This window comes from Empidonax traillii, unplaced genomic scaffold (assembly GCF_003031625.1).
Source record: "Empidonax traillii isolate 1590-97213 ecotype Southwest subspecies unplaced genomic scaffold, ASM303162v1 scaffold308:size980311, whole genome shotgun sequence".
Lineage (NCBI taxonomy): Eukaryota > Metazoa > Chordata > Aves > Passeriformes > Tyrannidae > Empidonax > Empidonax traillii.
Window position 1 is genome coordinate 954193 of NW_020955501.1, and position 17812 is coordinate 972004.

The following is a 17812-nucleotide window of genomic DNA, read 5'->3' on the forward strand; positions in this document are numbered from 1 at the left end:
GTTAATTGAAGCCACAAACCTGATTACAGGCAGATAGAGGCTGTACTTTTCATTTTATACATCACGTTCTTCCATCCCAGTTCTTTCTTAGAGTAAACATTTCGCCAACAGTTTTTTTCAGCCTGACCCCACTGAAATCAACAGTCATTTTCAGTAAAGCCAAGGTACATCCCACCAAGCATTATGGAGTAAACCCCAAAGAATCCCCACTAATGTGCTTTCCTGTAGTCAGACCCAAGCACTTCTAGAATAAACCTCTGCTGACTTCTACCTGGAGGGCTGGGGTCCTACTCAGACAAAACTGATGGATCTAAGTGGCCATTAGGCTAATAAGGCATGATTAAAGGGGGGTTTCCAGCACTTAGTGATGATCTGCTGTTGTCAGTTTATCCCTTCACACGTTGCAGATGTTCCCTGCGGTTGTTACGAAACCAGCACGGTCACTGGCACGGGTGGAGGATGGACAGACGGAGTCTGAGAGCAGCACAAAGTCATGCTGGGCAGAAAAGATGGAAATCTTAATGTGGTTTCTGAAAGATGGGAGCCAAAAACTTCAAAAAAAAAAGCTTTAAGAAGCCTTTCAGTGAAGGCCTGATATTTACAAATACTTGTGCACACTTTTTATCTGCTTCTGTTTGTCGTGCACTGTTCAGCAGCAGCAGGAAAAGCTGCCAAGGAAGTATCCTTTGAGAAGTTAAACTGTACACTGAAGATACCCACATAGTTACAGGGAAAAAACAAACAAAAAAAAATTAACAAAAAAACCTCCAGAGTATTTTTGGGGACGTGCTTCACAGCAGATCCAATTCCCAATCTGCAGCTCTGGGAAAAGATTGAAGTGTCTAAGAACAGAGTGCCATTTACATGCTCTCAGGTATCATGCCTGGCCTCCAGATGCTCTTCCATAAGGGCACAGGTCTCCTGTAGGTCCTGTGTCATCCCTGGCAGTCCTGAATGGATGGCTCAGACTCTTTAATGGTATCAGACACCTACCTGTAGGCATCTGGATCACCTCCTTCTCGCTTCCCCCTGAATTAACTTGTGCAAGTAAAGTTTCCAATCTACCTTCCTGTGTTTCAGCTCCCCCTGTAGAGAAGGGCTCTGCCCTTGCTCCATTTATTTACTGTGGAAGTAGAAACTCTTTTCAGTCAATGACATTTGGTGCCTACAACAATCTACAACCCGCTCCTGGAACTCCAGGTGGAGCCCCCCAGATTTGACTGCACGGGAACCAAGTTTTATACGGTGTTACAAGCAACAGGAATAAACTACTGATGATGAATAATGATGAATAAACCACTCAGTTTGGAGAATCCGGGTGAAATCTTACCTACCCTGGTTGCCCCAAGGGAAGGGCCCTGCACTGCTCTGAGTGTGGGGTGGTCTGCACTCTACAAGCTGGGGGGAAGTAATTGTAAATGCTTTATGGACTTCAAGGATTCAGGGCCAAGGACAATGTCTTGTTTTAAGTAACTGGGGTACTGCATGATACATGGATGGTTTTTATGGCCGCCATGGAGGTTGTGAACTTGTTTTATTTGTGTAGATTAATATGTCATGGATTATTAATTAGTTACTTTCTCCTTCTAACAGACAGTGTTCATCCCCTACAAGTCCTCAGTTTTTGTCCATGTTCCTGGCTGAAGTTTGTGGATGTCAGAGCCCTATTTAAACCACAAGGGTTTCTTTGGTAGCTTCTGCTTCACTATTTCAATTTAATTTAGTCTATTTTGAAATCAGCAAGAGAATACTTCTACTTGCTCTTTTCTTACTTTGGCTGTACAGTTTTAATTTTCGATAAGCAAAATCTGAAACAAAGACACAACAAGTTCCTATGACACTCCTATGAAAAAGAAGTAATAAAAATGCAGAAAACAGGCATTATTATTTCTTGTCCTTATACCTATAGGAGTTTTCCTTTTCAAATAGTTTATCGATTTCACTGACTTCATAGCAGGCCCACATGAGCACATAGAGGGCAGGAACAAGATTATTGCATTAATGAGAGCAGATACTGTACAGACATCAGAAACTTACTGCGGTTAAAAAGATGAGAGAGTGACACAGGAAAATTAAATTATTGATCAGACACACATCTGATAGACTGGTGGCCCTTAAAATATATAGAAACTAAACCTGGCATATATCTAGAAGGAGGCAAATTAAATATATGCAGTATGTATAATCACAGATTCAATTATTTCCTCCTTCCTCAAGCAAAAACATGTTTTACCTTCAGGGGTTGCTTGTCAAAGATCCTGCTGGCTGAAAGCTCATGGCTAGAGAGCCATCCTTAAAATAGGTTGCTATGATCATTGTATAAGTCACGGATATGACAGACAAAGGGATCAAATCCATTTGTTTAAAGCAGTATTTTAGTTGTTACTATAACCTGGAGCGAGCCCAGTGACCATTAACTTTATCTGAGCATCTCACAGCGACTTACAACACTGAGAGGGACTTGAAAAAAGATTTGTGTGCTTGAAATCTTTGCTGTTTTGTCCAACTCTTGGATGGCCTAATAAAAGACATCACCTCGAGCCACAAACCTTAGAAGCCTCCCTTATATTTTTACTCTTCAGGACTAGAACGGCACTGGCAGTATCGAGACTGGCATCCATGTTTAAGCAGGGGATTTTCCTTTATAAAAGAGAAGTGACCCTGTAAGGCAAATGCAATGTAACACAAGAAATCTGACCCACTGGGACTGTTTTAAACCTGCTGTGGGGCTGAGCCAGAGAGCCAGAAGAGGCAGAACCCAACTCCAGACCTGCGGCTCCCTGTCCACCAGACCATCCCTGGTTTTTTTGCATATCAAGAGTCTCCCAGCGCTTAACGAGCGGTCCGTAATTTGAATGAGGTAAGAGCAGCGAGGAGGAATTACTGAGTCTCCAGTGACTTATTTATTACCACATGAACCTCACTCCTGAAGCTTCCAGGCATCCTTAAAACATATGCCGCAGGATACCTGGTGCCAGCTGGCAGCTCTGCTCTCAGTCACTGCTTTTCAACGCTTCCAATTGACATTTTGTCCCAGATCCAGAATCTAAAACAGAGTCTTCTCTGCTGGCTCGATCCGAGCGGCAAAGCCCTGTAAAAACTTCTCCTGGCATTGGCACCCAGGCACGTAGCACCCTGTACAAAATGATTCAAGGGAACGTCCAGGTCCGAGACTGATCTCTTTGGTTTCTGCTGCTGACATAATCTATGCAGCAGGAGGCCTTCTACCTTCTGTTAGCTCTCCAAAATGAGAACTCAAGATCACAAAGAGGTTATATAGCAAGCCTGCTGGATTTCAGCCAGTTGTGCACTGTCTCAGAGCACAAAAGGAAGAGAATTCACCTTTAAATCACACAAGGTGATTTTGTCCACCATCGCCTCTCCCCATCCACGTCCTGGTAAAAGTCTGGTTTATGCAAATGAAAATAAAAGTGTTGAGTCAAGGTAAAAAATGCCCACATTAAAGAAAAAAAAAAAAAGGAGATGAAGTGGATCTCCCTGGAATGGCACACTGGGACTAAAACACAGTAATGAACCTTAAGGTTTGAACTGCAAGAAGTACTTTGGGAGTAGAAGGTGTAAATAAATGTGCTATGCTGCAGAACCATCCTAGATGTGAGCACATTACGTGGTGCAGTAACACACTGGTGTGTTTTTCAATACTGAATTTACAGGCTAATGTTTCCCTCTATCATTTGCTCAAACTTCCCAGCGAACTTGAATTATTTTTTTACACTTGTTTAGTTTAAGCAAAATACTCATTTCACAGCCTCCAAAACATGCAGTGCTCTGGTCCTACATGGCCTTGGAGAGCTGAGCACAACACAGTCACTAATCCTGGTACTGACAGTCAGCATTCAATATTCACCCACTGTAATTAATAAAACTGTGCTGTTGCTATTTTTGACTTATAGAGGATTTCCAAAAGCAAATTGCAGCCATAAATTACATCATTAGAGCCTATATTATTGCTCTGTGAGGTAACAAATCTTGCAGAAAGACAATCAGCTTGGCTAGAGAAAAAGAAAAATACAGAGAACAAATCAGATGATTTGGACCTGATTAAAATTAATGTCAGTGCTACTTCTTTTTTTCCATTTGCCTGCTGAAATTCCCTCTCTCACCAGTGTGTTGGCTTGCTGATGGTCATGCCGTGGTGCTGGTGCTTTAAATATCAGGCATGATTTGTTTCTGAGGGAAAACCAATCCTGACTGGTTCACTGTCTGAGTTGGTTTACTTTGCAGGGCCCTGCAGTTTAATTGTGGTCTAAAGACACACCACAGCCATGGGGCCACGGCCACACAGGACAAGTTTTGGTCTGTTCATTCATTTCAGCAACAACACGGAGAGCGTGGGCACTGCAGGGAGATCTTTGCATACAGCCTCTCTAGCTTAGAAAAGTTACTTTTTGCTGGTGGTCCAAGCTTTGGTGCAGTTCTGGTACCCTTTGGACTCTGGGATTATGAACAGATCAAATCCCATCCCCACTGCTGCTCCCTATGTCTTTCAGCAGCTGCTGCAGAGGGGAAGAGCCAGGAGCACAATGCCAGCTTTCTCCCCAGCACTCTGCTGAACCCTGTCCTGGGTTTTATCTCCCTCAAGCAGAACTACTGAGTTTGAAGCACAGATTTCTAATGAATTCCATGACAAAAATCCTCAGTGATGAGTATCTGGCTGGATAATGAACTGTAAACTGAAAGCAGGGTAAGGCAAACATGCATCTGAGAGCAAAGCAAAGGTGAAAAGTTGCTGGGATTTAATGTCTGGGGGTAGCTCATTAAAACACTGAGGTTTATAAAATACCTGGTGATTTTTTCCCCCCATGCTCCCTCATTATCTTCCATTAGAGTATAGCATTTTCTTGTTGTCTCGATAGTTTCACTGTCCAAGCTGTGACACCTCAGGACCTCATTAATCAGAGTCCAGCCTAAACAATTCAGAATTCTGCTAAGTAAATATTTCACCTGATTGTGAAGAGCAAGGTACTCCCCAGAAATTTTAGAACTCCCTTTACAGGTCAAAATCATCATTAGAAGCTGTCAATTAAGAGAAACTGCTCCTGTTTCTCAGTAAGGGTCACAGCTATCCCAACTAATGCTCAAGCTGGCTCTGCCAAGACACCTGGTCTGCTCTGGCAGCCACTGTCCAGATGTCATTTCCCTTAAGTGACAGCAGGAGGGGGTGGACACCTTTACTCTCTAGGGAAACCACTAATGTTTGTTGTTTGGAATTGGCTTGGACAGTGCCTGGGCATGTGCTTATCAGTAAAGTCAAGACAGCTGTTTGTTGGCTAAAGGTAATGGGAAAGCTCGAGCTTAGATGAGAACCAGTGCATTACCTTGCACAGGACAAGGCATAATCTAGCAATGGAGACTGCTGAGAACAATTGCGTGGTCTCTGCTCACACCTGTGTGGCAGCTGTGAAACTGCCTTTGTGGTTGTGTTAAACAATCAGAATTTTAACCAGCTGCCTTTTCAAACATAAACTGCTACTTCAGATGTCTTCTGATGGAGCAGTGTCACAAACCCGAACCAACACTTAGAGCAGTCCCCCAAATCCCACCCAATACACCACAAGAACAAAATGATCTCCAGAATCCACACGTGACACGAGGCAGCGCCAGGAACTGACACCAGAATTATCTGCAGCAGAATGGGGACTTGACTCCAGCCAACTCGCAGTGCTGAGAACCAGCACAGAGGCTCCTGTTATTATTAAGCCTCATATTAATACCTCTCAGAGATCTTTAAAAATCTGGAAACTGGCTGGCCCCACCTCTCCTCAGCATTTTAAAATCCCAAAGTAATCCATTCAAGAGCACTGTCAGATATGAGGGCTGCTGGGAGAGGAAATTATACATACTCTTGTGCTGCATAGAAAATGACACACAACTCGATCCACTGGAAATATTAATTCCAGCCAGCTGAGATAGCCTTATTGATCCATTCTCATTTCCTGCAAAAGGTAGGACTGAATGGGATTGTAGTAAAGAAAAGCAAAACAGAAGCTAGAGGCAAAAGTGCAAGGGCTGGAGAAATGAAGATTGGGACTTCAAAAGGCGCCGCTGAAATGAGTCATTTTGAATTCTCTACGCTGTCTGCATCTTCTGACCAATTTAAGATCAATGAACAACAGTTCATCCGTTTTTTGTTTTTTTTTTTTTTTTTTCTTTTGTTTCCTGATGGGCAGACAACAAAAGAGCCAATTCTTCACAGATAAGATTAATCAATGAGCATTGCTAGTCACAGCCTAGTGCACTACGTGACACGGCCAATTAATAAGCAGGTATGCAGGCTCCTGAGTTCTGCTGGTATAAACAGAGAGCAATGGCACAATCTTTAGTGAAATTCTGTCTACCATAAGTCTGGAAGGAATGCTACCTTGGTTTAAACAATTGCAACCTGCCACGATGGGAACTGCAGGCACAGAAGTGATCTCAGTCACTGCTTCTCCCTTAACATCAGGAGATTGTAACTCTGGTCCTTCACACACAGCACTGGGCTCTAAAAACTCCTGACTTCATGGCACTATTTAGGGCTTTACAGCTGATTTTAATTGGCCTAGTTACTATTACTAATAGTAATAGGATAGTCTTACAGAAAATAAATTTCCTTCAGCGCACAGGGTTCATCCTATGTGATCCATAACTAAATTATCCGAGGCAACACCTGTCAGCTGAAAAGTTTGATATGTAGATTATCTGTCTGTTTGTGATAAGCAAATCAGGAAATGGATTTTATCCTCTGGAAAGTTCCTCAGTGCATGTTGCCCCTGCTTCCTTCAAGAGTGAAAGATGAACAGGAGTGAGAATTCTGCACTTGTGTGACCTTGAACCAGACAGAGCTTTACGGTGTGAACTCACAGACTGTGCAGGAATGAAAACTATTTATTCAGGTCCATATTTTAAAATGGTATTACAGGGACTTCATTACAATGAAATACCTTAAAAAACCTTTACCTTAGGGAATGGCATACCTAAATGTGTGTATAAAACAACGCTGCTTTGGGAGCTAAGTTTTTGATCATCTCTGTTTTAAAGGGAAGCGAGTTAACAAACACACATAAAACTGTCAAAAGTGGTCTTGGCTGAGTCACAGCTCTGCAGCAGGTCCATTCCCCTACTTCTGCAGCAGGAATGTCAACACATGGACCTCAGAATGCAAAGAAACCCACAAACCAAGCACCTCCTGATGAACAACCACTCCTGAGCAAAAAGCACGTGTGGAATTGCACTGCCTGATGAGCGGCCGAGGAGAGTCTCAGCTACACGTGGATGCTGAGTTTGCCAGGTTACTCTGCATAAACACCAGCAGTCCATAGGATGCTGTTTCACAAGGAAAAGATGCTTTTACATCAGTTTACATCAGCAGAAAGGCAGATTATTATTATCTTTTATGAGGCCCACTGCTCCAGCTGAGAAGGAAATACTCATGGCCAAGCAAGTTGCATGTCTGACCGTGGTGAAAAATGTCTTCTGCAGTAAATTTAGACTAAAACTCTCAGAGTAAACTCCTGCCATTGATGTTAGGCTTAAACATTTCAAGTATCTGTATTTTATGCAAGGCACAGACAGGGATCAACTTTAGAGAGAGTTTACCCTGCTGCTGAAGGACTACTGCTTTAATTCCATGTACAGGGACCCAAATGGTCTTGCATAAACATTAAACCATTGATTCCCCATCTTCCTCCCAAGAAGGAGTTTTCCTTTAATATCAACGTGCCTTATTGGCATCAAACAATGCACTTATACACAGGTTTTCCACCTTGTTCCATCCTAAAGCAAAATTTAGTGGCATTAAAAACACGCACTATCCATTTAAAGCATGAAAAGAAGTCTCTTGCTGAGTTTCCCAAAACGTGTCCTTGTGTTGAACACAAACACACAGACCTCTTCACTGGAATTTCTGTCTGCTCACATACCACAGATGTGACCAATCTGGGGTATTTTAATTTAGTCAAGTGGCAAAATCAACATAGTTGGCTGCATTTGCTCACGATGGGATAGAAATTTGAGGAAAATTTGTGGAAAGTAAGTTAAAAAACCTTGTACATCTCAACTGGCAAGTTCTGAGGTTACTTGTGATTAATTGAGGAGGTTTTCAAAAGCAGCTTAGCAGATTAATTAATTAAGCTCCTATGAAAGCACTTTTCTAATTGATCCTGCAACAAGTAAGATGAAATTTTAAAAAAGCCAGACTAGGGCACAACTCAGACAGTAGATTTTTCCTGTCAACAGACAGTGGGATATAATTTTCTGGTTTGCCTTAAGAAATTCTTTTCTTTTCTTATTTAACTCTCCCACTTGATGAATTTTAGAACCACCAGTTTCTGTAGCTGCTGTGACTTAAGTGAGTCAAGAGATCTGAAGGAGGCATTGTGTGCATCTATCTTTTCTCCATCTGTATCAAATGGTCTAATAAATGACATCACTCCTCACAGTACTTAACTAAAATTCTGGTTATGTGAGAGTTACAAAGCAACAAACCAGTCAGAATTACGTTTTCCTAACTTCTCTGTCTCATTTTTCTCTCCAAATACCTTGAAGGGTGACACGTCCTCTAAAATTACTGAGATTGATTAACTTCTGAGCTCGGTATAAAAAATATACTTACATCAGATTTACAAGTCATTTTTTTTCTGGGAGAAAGTTATTACACTTATTTTCAGCCCAGCAGTTTTGATATGTCTTGCTCCTCTTATTTCACTGTAGTGTGCTCTGTAGCAGCATCTCTGTGCTGCTGTTTTTTACTTGTACACACTATTTAGCGCAGCAGTTGGGCCCCTGGAACATGGATTCTACTAAAACCCTCTCTTTTGACTACATGATGAATTTCCATTGATTTTTCAGCAGCTTTATCCCACCACTTGCTCCGCTGATCTGAGTCCTATAAGGCTCTCTTAAAATTTCAGGTTCAGTTCTTGCTGACAATGTCAATTCTTTAATCTCCTTCAAAATACCATAGCAACAATTGCCCTAATCTTCCGAAGACCACTTGGTTTTCATCTCACTACTTCTTTTTTTTTTTTTTCTTTTTGGTAATGTAATCAGGCATAGGGCAATAAAAGATCCATGATCTTTCTTGCTTCATAAGTTTGGAATGGCTCACATGAGACATGCCTTGCTCCCTGAGTCAGAGATAACCTTTATGTTATAATCAAACCAAGTTTGCTGCTTTCAGCCTCAAAACACTGACCAGGATGCCCATCAGAGCAGTGGCAGAGACTCAATCAGATCCCACATCCCAACGCACCACAGCGTCCTTGGGGAACTCCTTCTTTCCCTTTTTTCTGGCCACCTTTACAAATCTGGAAGGGCAGATTTGACTTCTGATGTTTGAGCAGTTCCGCTGCAGGAACACCCCATGCTTAAATCAGTAAAATCTCCTTTACCTGCAGAGGATTACGAAACCCACTCGCTGATAAACACCGAGATGTCATTTCTGTACACAACAGTGGGCTGTTGCTTTATGATGTGTAGTGAAGATAAAGACTCTGGTCTGACTTCTCAGCACCAGCCTCTCTCTTTTCAGTGTGACTCTTGTTTCTGAGCAGGAGAACTGCCAGGTAATCAGCTCAGCTGGAGATTAATGCCTAAATGAAGAAAGCACCCTGGCTGGATATGCAGTGTTAGCTAACAGAGAACTCTGAAAATTCCCTTTATCTACTAATATCCTGCTAGCAAAGCCAATTTTACTTTGGTATCCCATCCAACTGGATTCTGTTAACACAGTATATTTTGGCTCCAGCTATGTGTTATCACAAGGTACAGAAATGAGATAAACACAAGAAAGCTCTGCAAAGAGAAAGGTTTAATGATTTCATTGTTTGAACCCTTTGCACAACCCAGAGTGCCTACTGGTAATCTGTAGGGAAGAAAGGATCTTGCCTTACATGATTTACACAAGGGTGAATTCATTCATTTAGACCTCCAGTTCTTAAAGGAACCCTTGTAGGCAGATGAATTTTAATGTAGAGTAGACACAAGTCTGCAAGAACCCTGTATGCAAGTGCAAAGGCATTGCACCATGACAGGGATATTAAAATCTTGATTCCCTCAGATATGGAATGCAGAGAAGAAGCTGATGAATTCTTCCATGAAATGAAAAGGAAGATGTGAAGTCTATTGTGATGTCTATTGTTTGGTATTCAAAGGCATCCACCTCAAAATATCTGACCACAAAATTCTTCTTTACACACATTCTCAAGTCCTTAGAGGACAGATGCTCAAATTCCCTGTTCTTGACAGGTAATGAGGACAATTATTTCCCTCTCATATCTGAAATGCAGTACAGGCTTTCTGCTGACTTAACAGAGTGTAGATCAGGAAATTGCTGGGCATGACCTCATTTGATACGAGCAGCAGTTTTACTCTTCAAAGTGGAAGAATATATTGAGGACTAGGACTTCCAGGAAATAATACTCATCTAATTATCTGCTGAACACTGTTCAAAGAAAAGATTGCCAGCATTATGCCACCAAGATTATGCACAGGAGAGGCTAAATTCACAAGAAGGATAGATATGTCCAACTCATCTTCCACACCTTGAGCTCAAACACTGACTAATGGTGGCATATGCAGTTCCTCTAATAATTGCCACTTGGTCCTGTTCCAGGTACCTGGCAGCTTTCTCCCTTCCCTGAGATTCAGCAGGACTTCCACAATAAATTCTCAATGCCTTCTTCACCTTTGAGCATGGAATAAGTTCTCAACATCTACCTGAATCCAACAGAAAATAAAATGCCTGCCTAGCAACAGCACACCTGAGATGGTGGAGAGTCCTGTGAAATGTCTTGTTTTGCTAAAACACTGAGCAGAGAAAGTAGATTTTAACCCAAGGCATTTATCCATATGAAAGTTTGAACTTCATCCTTCTTAAATGTATCATTGAGGCTCTTATTATTTCCTGTTTCTCCCTTGAAACCAAAAGTTCTTACACTATTAGGGAATCAGGCAGCAGAATCAGCATCAGCCTCAGCCTACTAAGGATCAAGGAGCTTGGGCTTTATCAGAAGGTCCTTGAGGCCCTCTGAAGTTGCTCTACAGCTTCCAAGTTTGAGCCATGCAATGAAAACAAGAAATGGGAAGAAAAATCTGCTTGGCTTTGTGTTACCAACTGGTAGCCTGGAGGAAACTGTGTACTCCAGAACTGCAGGGTTTAAATCTGAGAGAGGTGTTTAAAGTGGCACCATCCCCTTCCTCTGTGGGAAGTTTCTAACTGTGTGATGTGCACAGGCCGTTGAAGGAGGGGGTGATTTTAGTAGGCAGCTAAAAGATGGGGGGGGAAGGACAGAGAGCAGCACCCCTGGGCGAGTCTGTCTGAGGCCAGTACGCGTTTTCTGAGACCACACACAGGCTGGACAGATCAACAGGTCAAACAGGCTCTTACCATGGCCAGGGGAACAATTCCAACGAGGTCCTTCTGGCAGATGAAGATTTCGGACAGGGTGATGTCCGTGGTCCCCTTCCGAGGGTACTCCACCTGCCAGGTGATGGGCTGCGTTCCCGACAGGCTGCTGAAGCTGGCGATCTCAAAGTTCATCTGCACGACCTCGTGGAACAAACTGTTGCTCCTGAAAAAGAAGAAAACAGGGAAAGGGAAGAGCTGTTACTTCTGCTGGAGGAGGCAAACGAGGTGAGTTGTGTTAGTTGCTGGAAAACGCAGCTGTTTATGTTCAGATGTAACACAAAGCCTTTTTCAATCTGCAACCACTTCAGAGCATACAGGCTGGAATTCTGCTAAAAGGGTCAGCCGCTCTTACAGTGAGCACTGTGGAGACAGAAAATCCTGTTTTTTGCATCTGATGAAAGCAAAAGATATTTATTCCATTACATGTTTTATATGACTTTGCAAGTACGATTCAACCCTACTACAAGATGGATTCGATCCCAATCAACCAAAGTTAAGTCCAGTGCAGCTCATGAACACTGAAGAGCCCAGAATTTGTGCAGTCAGAAAGAAAACCAAAGTTTGTTTTATATGTCTACCACCAAAATCATATAAATCCTCAGCAACGAAGCTCAGGGTAACTGAACTTCAGATGTGCTGATGGAAGCCACTGAAAAAATTAACATGATTAAATGACAAAATGACAAGACTAGTCTACTCTTACAGGTGAATTCTGGAAATTAAAATCTCAGGCAGCCGAGACCAGACCGAAAGAACAAAGCTACATATAAAATATACCATGAACTCAGAAGGTGTAAGACAATTTGAATAACAAATATGAAAGGACATGCTGAAAATGTTTCCCTCACATTTAATTTCATTAACTACACCAGAAATGGTAAGAATATATGAAAGAAATTTGCTGGGCTATCTACTGCTTTAATTAAAAAAAAAAAAAAAAAAAGTACAAATTACTTTCATCAGAAATTACACATTAACTTTTCTGGAACTTTCCAAATGCCTTCCCACAGTGTAGAATGTCTTAATATTTCACAGAATACTGCTTCAATCTAACCCCACGCTGCAATAATTTTAAAATGAGGAGAATGACAGGCATCTTCCCGGCTTCAGTAACCCAATCCCAGCTCCATCACACCTTTGGCTGCATTCATCACATAACGGCTTCAATTTTTCCTCTCCTCTTTATGTACAATACAGGAAGGCCCATTTCTGAGAAAATCCATCAAGAACTGATCATGTACAAAGCACTTACATTCTCAAGTGCTGGGCTTTCTTTTTGCCTCTGAACAGAAATCACCATTTTTTTTGCTCCTTAAGACACATTCTCTGCTTTACTTCGCGTGATTACTTTGAAGGCAAATGTGCTCCCCTGATAATTATTATTTTGATTATGGGATTTCGTTTGGATGGCTTGCTCTGAAAAGTCTTAATACTGCCTAATGCTCTGAATTTATTTCCTTGCTGTTTTCTTGCTGTGTCAAGAGAGACACATTGTACCACTTCTGCAATAGGGGCGCACTTCCCCCATGCATTTAAAGAGTGATTTTGGGTAGCAGTGGTGATAGATGGATGGGCTTAGCAATTCATAACTCAGGACCAGCCTGTTGCCACCTGAAGAGTTCCTACTAAATAAATCTTTCAGCTTGTAAATACAGGGCAACGGCAATAACTGCAGTTTACACACTTCTGGGACATCTCAAAATGAACACAGACTGGATTGAACTTTGGAATTTATGTGAAAACATGATTATATGCAAAAATCACCTGAATCACCCGAACTGCAGTGCTCATTTAGCTGTTAAAGGCACCATTATGCCTTGGATTAACGACACCTGAAATGACATCATTTTCACCATTTCCAGTTCTGATGCTCAGCAAGTGACAGAGCAAAAATCTTCCCATGTGACTGACTATCTCGGTGCTTTCACTTGCACTAAATAGAGGACGAATTCTTGCCCACATCAAAGCTGCTCCAAGAGTTAAAGCTTGTCAGGAAAGTTTTCCAGATCAGGAAGTTTGCATGCATTTCTCCAAACAGCCCCTGAGCAGATGTCAAATGTGCAGCTTTCCAACCAAAGCCTCCCAACTCTGCCAGCAGGGTCAGAGAGTCCAGGTGGGAAAGGGCTCATTTCCAGCCGGCCCACTGACTCCTAAACCTCTTTTTCCCTTTCACTGCAGACACAGCTGTCTGCATTTTGCTCCCAGGATTGAAGAATAGGCGGTGTGACACACACAGGGTCATGTGGGACACCGGGACAGGGTGAGGGACTGATCTGTGTTTTTCCAAATCTCTCGTTAACCACTGCACCATCATTCTGGCTTCACTGGGAAACACAGCACTTGATTCTAACCTTACAAGGTCTTCAGGACCTTAACATCATTCTGTACATGAGGCATATTTTTGATAACTGAAAGGCTATTCTGTGAAAGAAATCACTGTTAGCACCTTTGACAACACTGCCTGAAAACACCCACTGAATTTGGATTTCCAGTTCTCACCGAGCACTTGGTATCCCTCATCGAGCTGCTTTGGCCAAGCATCTCCTTGACCCCGACTGTTCCAAGGTATGAAGTGATGGCGGTGGAGAGATATAAAAAAACCTCCCAAAATTCATCTACAGAATTCTGTAAAACTGCTAAAATATTTGTCCTGTAAAACACATGATATATAAAATAAAAAAATAGGCATGGTAGAAAAGAAAGGTTTCCTTGGCAGGATGACCTCCATAATTATTTCAACACTTCCACCTGTGAGTGATGCACCCACCTCCCTCCACAGCCAGACAGCCTTTCCACAATGTCACAACCAGCACCAGTTTCCTCCTTCTCTCTTCACACAGAAGAAACAGAGAGATGATCAACAGCTGGGAAAGCAACCACTTGAAAAAAAATATGCCTTCAGAGATGTGTAATGGCTGAGAAAAAAACTTCTCGTGAAGCACATTTAATGTTCAGAGCTTGTTCACTGACTGAAACAGCAGTTCCTTAATATCCAACATTTAGAACTGCTCAGCAGCCGGAACAGCAAGTAATTATAAAACTTTTCTAAAGTACACAGCACGTAGTGATTACAAATGAAGCTTCCTGAAGGCAGGGCTTCTAAGGAATTGCTCCAGGGTGGATATATGAGTCTAATTTGATTGGATTGAGGGTTCCCCTGGGCCAGTTCACTCCTTGGGTTTATTTTAATTTATAAATATGCTAATCTTTCATCAGATTGGACCATGTGCTGGTGCAGGGGAGTAAGGGCTGCCTTTGATCTGCTCAACAGCCGCTGGGGCTCTGGGGCTGAGCAAAGATTCACCAGTGAGGAGCACTGAACCCACAGCTACTCTGGCTGGAGCAGATGGGCAGCGATGAGGTGCTACTGATTGGTTACAGCAGCTGAGCCAGCAGGTCAGTGATGGGGTTGGTAATTCACTCCTGGCACAGGCCAGCAGTAAAGTCCTGCCCCAGGAGAACACACTGCAGAGCCGTGTCAGTGCTTCTGAGGAGCACAGTTTTGAAAAAGAAGGTGGAACAGAAATATTCTCTTAATGGAAAGACAATAAAAAATGCATAAAAGGCAAAACAGAAGTGACACTGGGAGAAACTGCCATGTACATACACTTGTGGTATCAGCTAATGTTAACCTGAGCAGGCCTTCTGATTTCAGTGTATTTTTGAGTATGATATTAAGCATTTGCACTCATTTACTGATCACTCAAACCTTCAGTGCCCTCAGAAATATTCAGCCCAGGACTGGCTGTATCAAAAGCTGTACTTAACTCCTGCTTTAGGGCAGGGGATTTAAAACATACACAACACATGTCAGCTCATGGGTAGACGAGGGTAACAGAAGCAAAATAGATTCTGTTTCTCTGCAGAGGTCTAGAAGGAGGTGGAACAATGTTAAACCTGTCACTGTCCAAAGGGTCACACAAAGCCAGGGCTCAGCTGAGCCCAGAACTGGAGAACCACAGGCCCAACACTGCAAAGTCTCTCACAGGGTGCAGGGGGGGGAGGATAATTACTGAGAAAATATCTCAGCTGATGCGAGATCCATAAACAAACAGAAATCTTTGCTGAGTGCCTGTCTGCATGTGCAGACCAGGAGTCTCTGATGAGAGATTTCACAGTGCTGGGTTATTGCTCTAAGTAATAGAGCAGTTTCGACTCTTAAATGAGTGAATCTTAGGACTGCTACGGGCTAAATCAATAATTTCGATTTATTACAGGGGCTCTCAAAAGAGAAATTTTAAAAAGCTTAGATTAAAAACATTTTTTAGCCATCCTTTATTCCAACAGATTTTTACTGCGAGCGCCTGGGGATCCGAGAATACTTCGACCTGCTGAAAATTTAGCAACTCCTTTCTTCTCTAATGCTATCCAGTCTGACAGTGACATCTTAATGCAGGATCAGCACTTACTAAATGACATAAAAAATTGAGAAGAGTCCAAACCCCATTATCCCTCAGTTCCACTGCACAGCTTGGTCTTCACTAGGATGAATGTTCTGGAGTACGTTATTACTGAGTGAAGAGACAAACTCCTCAAAAGCCGGTGGTCAAAGTGGGCCCCAGAGCAATCTGTGCTTCAGCTCTCTCAGAGATGCCTCTTCCCAGCTTGGAAAAGGAGCAGTGGGGTACAGGGCACATGTTCCTCTATGAAATTTTCAATTTCTTGCTCTTCTGCACCTTTTCCTCACCCCATTTGATAACTGGGACATCTTCAGTGGACACAAGTCAGGATCAGGATGAACCACGGCAGTTTAAGAAAAAATAACAACACATAGAACTGGAACTTGATCTGGGGAGTGTGAGTGATGACGATTTTAAAGATCACAGAATGGCTGTGGGTGGAAAGGACCTTAAAGATCATCGAGTTCCAAACCCCCGGCACGGGGCAGATCCACCTTCCACTAGACCTGGTTGCTCAAAGCACCGTCCAAGCTGGCCTTGATGAAATGATTTACACACCAGTTCACTCGCACAGTCAGCACTCAGCTCACAAAGGGTGGCTCATTAGCGACCCAGGTTGATTTGTATCAGCTACCTGTGAGCTGAACACTGTAATATCCACCACTGGGACCTTTATTTCCATTTCCCATTTCCCATCTGAAACACTTGATCAAACGGAGTACAAATGCTTAATAGAAGTTTCTTTCAGCAAGTCCTTAATAAGAGCTGCTACAAAGTTAATCCCCCTGAAAAACTGTGGAAAGGGTGTAGTAATTACGGAACAATGCTAACTACTAGAGACAAAATGCAGTTTAAATATCTTATTTTGCAATATTAGCCCAGCTTTCATCTTTCAGCCATAAAAACCAGCAGAGGAGAAAGAAAAGGAAGATCTATTTTGACAACTAACAGATAGGGAGGATGTAATTTCATGGAAAACTACCACATTAAAAGAATTATGGAGGTCTTCAAAGGAAAAGATCCAAGGTATAACTTAGCAAACTCTTGATCAAGATAGCATAATACATATGTGTATCTTCAAAAGGATGATATAATGCTGTACTCGATTTCTTTGTACAGTCCAGATCAGACTTAGATTAGTTAATAAGGTTTCTTAGCTTTCTTGTCATAAACTGTGATATAAAACATAGCTTTTTGATTAAGGTATTTGGACTAAGACAGGAAATCTCATTTCACTTCCCAGCTCTTCCACAGCATCCTTTAATGACCTCAGGCAAGACATGAAGACACAGACCCTTACAGCTAAAATAAAATCAATAGGAATTAGGCATCATGGAGCTTTAAAAACCTCTGGTGCCTGTCCTCTGCCTTAGGCCCCTGAACAGGGTACCTTCATCACGCTGGTCCTGAGCCCCAGGATCTCAGCTGGGCTCAACCACAGGTGAGTTGAGGAAAGGGTTGAAGATGCTCATGGTTCAAATTGCTTCACTAGACCGAGAGCTCCCATTTGGGAGGGTAATTCTTAACTGATAAAATATGCACTGTCTGGGTGGCACAAGGTAGAGAGAGACTGGGGTGGGATATTTCTGTGCCTTTATTTCACAGCTGAACACAGGGAATAGTATTTTTTACTTCTAGTCTCAACACTCCCCCCCACATGCCGTGTCTGGACCTCTCTGCCCAAGCCTTGCCTACAGACACTCCTCTCAGTAATGCCACACTCAGAACAAACAACAAAAGTCATGTTGCTAATTAGAGTCCAGAAAACCAGAATTGCTCCTCTCTTGGACAAGCAGACAGCTGATATTCCCTGAAGGAGGAAGAAGACCTGACCAGGGATCACAATAACTCACCAATTTCTTCCTTCTATGCAGAGCATTTTTTTAGAGTCACTAATCCCCAATAAATGCTGCAGTGAGGACAGCAGGCTCATTAGTCTTCTCTGCTACTACATCATATCCAGGCACAAAGTAGATGAGATTGATTTTTCTAACCTGTTCCC

General features: G+C 42.4%; 1 protein-coding gene across 1 annotated transcript in view; it reads right to left on the reverse strand.

Annotated features, from left to right (window-relative positions):
• Positions 1-11570, reverse strand: part of TMEM132C (transmembrane protein 132C) — a 46349-nt gene extending 34779 nt beyond the window's left edge. The window contains exon 1 of the mRNA XM_027891044.1: positions 11390-11570. Coding sequence (XP_027746845.1) covers positions 11390-11542 — 153 coding nt within the window. The 5' untranslated portion in view covers positions 11543-11570. The remainder of the gene's footprint in view (positions 1-11389) is intronic.
• Between the last annotated feature and the right edge of the window lie 6242 nt (positions 11571-17812).